This window comes from Saccostrea cucullata, unplaced genomic scaffold (assembly GCF_032062105.1).
Source record: "Saccostrea cucullata isolate Sc308-1 unplaced genomic scaffold, CSIRO_AGI_Scuc_v1 ctg5094, whole genome shotgun sequence".
Classification (NCBI taxonomy): Eukaryota; Metazoa; Mollusca; class Bivalvia; order Ostreida; family Ostreidae; genus Saccostrea; species Saccostrea cuccullata.
The window spans coordinates 17,127-22,933 of record NW_026930288.1 but is presented as its reverse complement, the minus strand read 5'-3'; the positions used below and the strand labels follow the sequence as shown (position 1 = coordinate 22,933).

The 5,807-nt window shown below is 31.7% G+C and overlaps 1 protein-coding gene across 1 annotated transcript; it reads left to right on the top strand.

The window, feature by feature from the left end:
- Positions 1-828: 828 nt before the first annotated feature.
- On the top strand, positions 829-2,865 carry LOC134283606 (uncharacterized). Its single transcript, XM_062766112.1, has 4 exons — positions 829-1,150; positions 1,238-1,453; positions 1,852-1,963; positions 2,691-2,865. The coding sequence occupies exons 1-4, from the start codon at positions 829-831 to the stop codon at positions 2,863-2,865; spliced, it is 825 nt and encodes a 274-aa protein (XP_062622096.1).
- The last annotated feature ends 2,942 nt before the right edge of the window (positions 2,866-5,807 follow it).

Sequence of the window (5,807 nt, the reverse complement as noted above, 5' to 3'; positions counted from 1 at the left end):
CGGGAAATTTGGAGCCGACTGTCTCCAGACTTGTGGTGGTGGGTGTATTTCTGGGTGTAACCAAGACGATGGGAATTGTCTTTGCAGAGAAGGCTGGCAAGGTCAAAACTGTAACGGTAAATTTTGAGATAAAAACTTAAACATCTTCAAAACATTTCTAAATAAGATTAAGTGTGCTTTTAGGAAAGTTGTTCTTTGACAATGAAACTCCAGCCAAATCTCTTAATGACCGACTAATTTGCATCGTTTTCTTTAACACAGAATGTAGTCAAACACATAATGGACAAGAATGTGACAAGCAATGTAGTCCAACCTGTTTAAATGGACCAAATTTCAACAGTCTTAGCTTTAAAATTTATAGAGCGCAAGTTTGTTCAGGAACAATATTGACATATTTCAATGATATTATCATTCTACACATTATATCAAAATATTGATCCTGAACACACATGTGCTTGGTGACTTTTACCCAAAATATCGATGAAGTATGTACATTTTTATGTACAATTCATTTAAAGAATTAAATTTACGTCATGTTTGTGACGTCATTACGTACATATGACGTCATTTCTTGTGAAAATATTTAGTGCTTTGAAGTCAGCATATACTCCCCTGTTTAAGAACTTAATTAAATATATCTCCATCAAAGTTTGATTTGGGGGGGGGGGGGCAAATATTGGTTATAACCGAATAAAGTTCTTTAAAAGCAAAGATAAAAAATCAAGATAAAGTACGAATCATTATCATTCACAGAATGTGATTCACATCATTACGGGCTTGATTGTACCCAGGTGTGTGGTGTAAATTGTAAAAGACAAACGTGTGACAATGCTACTGGATCCTGCACCTATGGATGTAAGAATGGATTTTATTCAGAAAAATGTGAGAAGAGATGTAGTGCGTCGTGTCCATCGGCTTGCAACAGGAAATCCGGGCAATGCGAGGGTCCCTGTCCAAATGGTATGTATGGTCATCATTGCAATTTCACCTGCAATCGAACCTGCAAAAATGGATGCCGTAAAACCGATGGTTTATGTACTTCTGGATGCATTGACGGGAAATTTGGAGCCGACTGTCTCCAGACTTGTGGTGGTTGGTGTATTTCTGGGTGTAACCAACTCGATGGGAATTGTTTTTGCAAAGAAGGCTGGCAAAGTCAAAACTGTAACGGTAAATCTTGATATGAAAACTTAAACATCTTCAAAACATTTCTAAATAAAATTAAATGAGCTTTTAGGAAAGTTGTTCTTTGACAATGAAACTCCAGCCAAATCTCTTAATGACCGACTAATTTGCATCGTTTTCTTTAACACAGAATGTAGTCAAACACGTCATGGACAAGAATGTGAAAAGCAATGTAGTCCAACTTGTTTAAATGGAACGTGTTTCTCAAACAATGGGTCGTGTAAAGATGTCTTCGATAGCAATGTTAATAATGACAAAACTAGTCCAGGTAATATTTTTGTATAGTATCAGTCTTATTTTAATAATATATCATTTATGATCAATTTGATTTAAATATTTAAATATTTATAAATTTCACAACCTCTCAGCCTAAAGTGAAATATACTCATATATATTTTCTGGAACTTTTTGAAAAATAAATAATGATATCAAAACAATACGTTTAAAGTTTTAAACATGAAGTAAAAAAACTTTAAAAAGGATATAAAATACTAATTGAGTATCTTGAGTACACTAATTTATACAAAAACGGGTTTGATCTCGGTACCAACCAAGTTTATTTCCAAAAGAACATAAATGTATACATGTATTAATTTCTATATTTTTTAATAAAATAAAGATTGCTCTATGTAATGATTTAGCAATAAAAACTTTTTTGAATTGAAGCAATCAACCAGGCGTCTGCAAGCATTACAAACACAGAAGTTTATCCAGTTTTGTACGGTGTAATTACTGTTCTAATCATGAGCGTTATTCTCAATATATTTTTGATTGTGAGGTTTGTATCTATTGATGTAAGTATAAAAATAAACTTAATCGTAAATGGGATAAACAGATAATTGCATCATTTTTATTTTAAAAAAAAAACACAATCTTATCATACTATGTCTTATGTGAGAGTTGTACGAAAAAGTCGTAGACAATATTTATAACTTTTTTAACACGCAACAATTACTAACCAAATTTTGTAATAAATTGTTTTGGTATTTAAGAGTACAAAAAGGACATTACACACTTGATTTTAATAGAAAAGTTGTTTTTAAATGACATGAGATTCAATAATGTTTTTTTTTTCCCTTTATATTAAAAAAAATATCGGTAGTTCCTGCATGTGAGAAGCATGTGTGTCTAAATTTTGACTAAAATTTGAATCTGCTTTAAAAAGTGACAGCAGTGAATCTAAATAAGTCCCTTAGTCTAGAGTGGTTTTTCACTTTAAAAAATTATTCATTTGGGTGTTATCGAAACACGGATGTAAAACAAATAAAAAAGGCGAGAGAGAGAGAGAGAGAGATCATTTTCTTGCGCCGATGTACACTTACATGGTTTCTTTGTTTTTCATAGTTTTCTTATCAAATGTGTTATCGTCATGAAACTAGAAATAAATAATCATATATGTTACTTTCTGCCATGATAAGAACAGAAATTTAGTTGAGCAAAGAGAAATTAAACTGTTTTCCCTGTCCACGACATTTTGTGACAACTCTCGTCATTAAATTTTACAGAAATATCAGACAAAGAAGATATAATACACCAGACTTAAACAGGGATCATAATCACGCCAATTCAACAATAGATGCAAGCTCCACTATACATGAGAGAACAGAAGATAACACCAACTATGAAGAACGTCGACAATCAAGTGGACCTCCTCTTTATGAGGAACTCAAATGTATTTAAGGAATAACTGTCTTATTTTTTTTCGATTTCATGATGTGATCAATCGATTGGGTTGCGTGATAACTTATAATTTACATAAACGCCGAAAGGGGCTTATGCATAAAATTATCACGCAAGCCAATCGATTGATCATCGTCATGAAATTGAAAAATCTCACAGTTATTCCTTATATTTACATGCTTTGATTTCTCCAATCCACGTGCTCAAAGCCCCTCTTATGTCTAGCTGTTTGTTCCGACCTGCACGTGTTTTTTTTGGAACCGCGCTAATACATTGATGGGGAAATAAAGTACATTAACAATTTGTAATTTTATTTCGGAAAAAAGACATTGGAAATGTATATATGAAAGCATAAGTATGTTAACCTTAAGGATTAAGGATCAGACCATACGAAACACGCCATGTAGTGAACACTTTGATTCTTGTAGTAAAGGACATTTTTATATATTTCCTTTTTATAAAATAAAAGAGGAAAATGAACAATTACGGAAAGCCAAAGAACAATATTTTATTAATCTGTTTAAACCAAAATTGAACTGTTAAAAGGAATTTATATCAAATTATTTTATTATGTACATTTTATATAAAATGTCTCCATTATTGTACATTTATAAAAGGCGCTTTACTTTGATCAGATGAACTGTAAAACTTCATCTGTGCTCTTCATTTAACTGTGATTATTATTACGTCACAACCATTATGTTTAACGTTGCCTACATAACGTCACGAGAATGACGTCCTACTGTTTGTTTGTTTACAATTTCAAATACTTACATTCGCTGTGTTTTTCTACTAAGCCAACTGAGAAATTGATTTGAAAGTCATTTTTGTGTATACATGTATTCACGCATAGAAATATACACGGAGAAACGTGCGTTAACGTGACGTCACAATGAGGCTGCAGCGACGTTAGTAAAAATGCAGCGATATAGGGCAGCGAGAAATTCAAATATTGAGTATATTTTAATTGCTTCCGAACATGTAAAATGAAAATATAAGGAATGTTTTTTCTGTTTAGTGTGAATTATTGGTGTGTGAATACACATATATATATATTTTTCATATAGCGCGATATGAAATATATATAAGTCTGTGTGATACACACCAATAACTACACAAAACTTAAAAACATTCCTTAAATCTACTGATGAGCCCGCATGGGGCGAAAGTGCTTTAGATAAAAGTTTGAGTTTATCATTTGAATTTGGATTTTATTTTATCCCTATACCAAGGAAAAATAATTTTTTGAATATATATATATATATATATATATATATATATATATATATATATATATATATATATATATATATATATATAGTGTAGTGTCTTATCTTATTTTTTTTATTTTATGGAACACTATCATTTTTGTCATAATTTCAGTTGGTATTTTAAGAGAGAGAGAGAGAGAGAGAGAGAGAGTAATTTAAAGTGATAAAAGAATATACATAAAAAGTATGGAATAATTAGAAAGTAGATTTAAATAATACTCATGAAAATTGTTACATTGTTATGTTTATTTAGCCTTGTTAATTTATACCTTTACTTATATCTTACTTATGACCATTATTTACCCTATTGAACGTAAAGATATTTTTTTCACATCCTACATCTTTAGAATTAAAACAGTGAACAAAATGATTAGAGGTACTATTTATCGCGTAATTACAGAGTTTGTCTCTTCTTATAAATTATAGTATTCCTATTGTTAACCACATGTATGTATTATCAGTACATAATTTTACTAAATAATCTTGATGTTCAATGTGTCACGAAAATTTTACTATGTGTTTGTTTTCTTTTTTCCTGAAGAATATATATAAATTCATTTTACTCAATAAGCCTTTCTGTAAATAATAAAATTATTTTTATCTTAAAAGCATTGATTAAGAAAAATCTACAAGTCTAGTTAAGAGTGCATTGAGACGTTTAAAGTAAACGCTTTTTTGAAGTTTTTAAAAGATTTTTCCTATATATTCCTATGTAAAACTTTGATTGGCCATTTTGGCCCCAGCCTACCCCCAGGAGTCATGATTTGTACAAATTTGAATCTACACTACCTGAGGATGATTCCATATGAGGATCATCTTTCCTGGCCCAGTGGTTCTTGAGAAGAAGATTTTTTAAGATTTTTCCCATATATTCCTATGTAAAACTTTGATCGGCCATTTTGGCCCCACTCTACCTCCAGGGGTCATGATTTGAACAAACTTGAATCTACACTACGTGAGGATGATTCCATATGAGTTTCATCTTTCCTGGCCCAGTGTTTCTTGAGAAGAAGATTTTTTAAAAAATGCCATTATTTTTTTCTCTAATTCATAATTATCTCCCCTTAGAAAAGGGCGTGGTCCTTCATTTGAAAAAACTTGAATTCCCTTTACCCAAGGATACTTTGTAGCAAGTTTGGTTGAAATTGGCCAAGTGGTTCTTGAGAAGAAGATGAAAATGTGAAAAGTTTATGCCAACGACGACAACGACGACAACGACGACAACGACAGACAACGGACAAATTTTGATCAGAAAAGCTCACTTGAGCCTTTGGCTCAGGTGAGCTAAAAAGTTGGTGTTGATAGTGTAATGATATAGAATTGGTATTACATTATGGTTAGACTAATCGTATTGCAAGGACTTTTATGGGAAAAAAGTACTCTAACGATGTTCTACCTAGACGCGCCTATTCTTGAAGCATCCTAGAGCCCTATTTCAATCTGACAAAACACATCCACATAGGGCTCGTTTAACACTCCCTTTTTCTTGCAAAAGCAACCTGTTTCTTCCATAGTCATCTTAATCGTCAGATTTGAACTCAATTGAAAAGCATTAGACAAAATGAATTGACAAGATTTGTCGAAGACAATCGCATTCTCAGACTTTGAAACAGCTGACAAAAATTCTACATTCGGTGTGAGAGAGTATTCCAATATTTTTTATTACACATT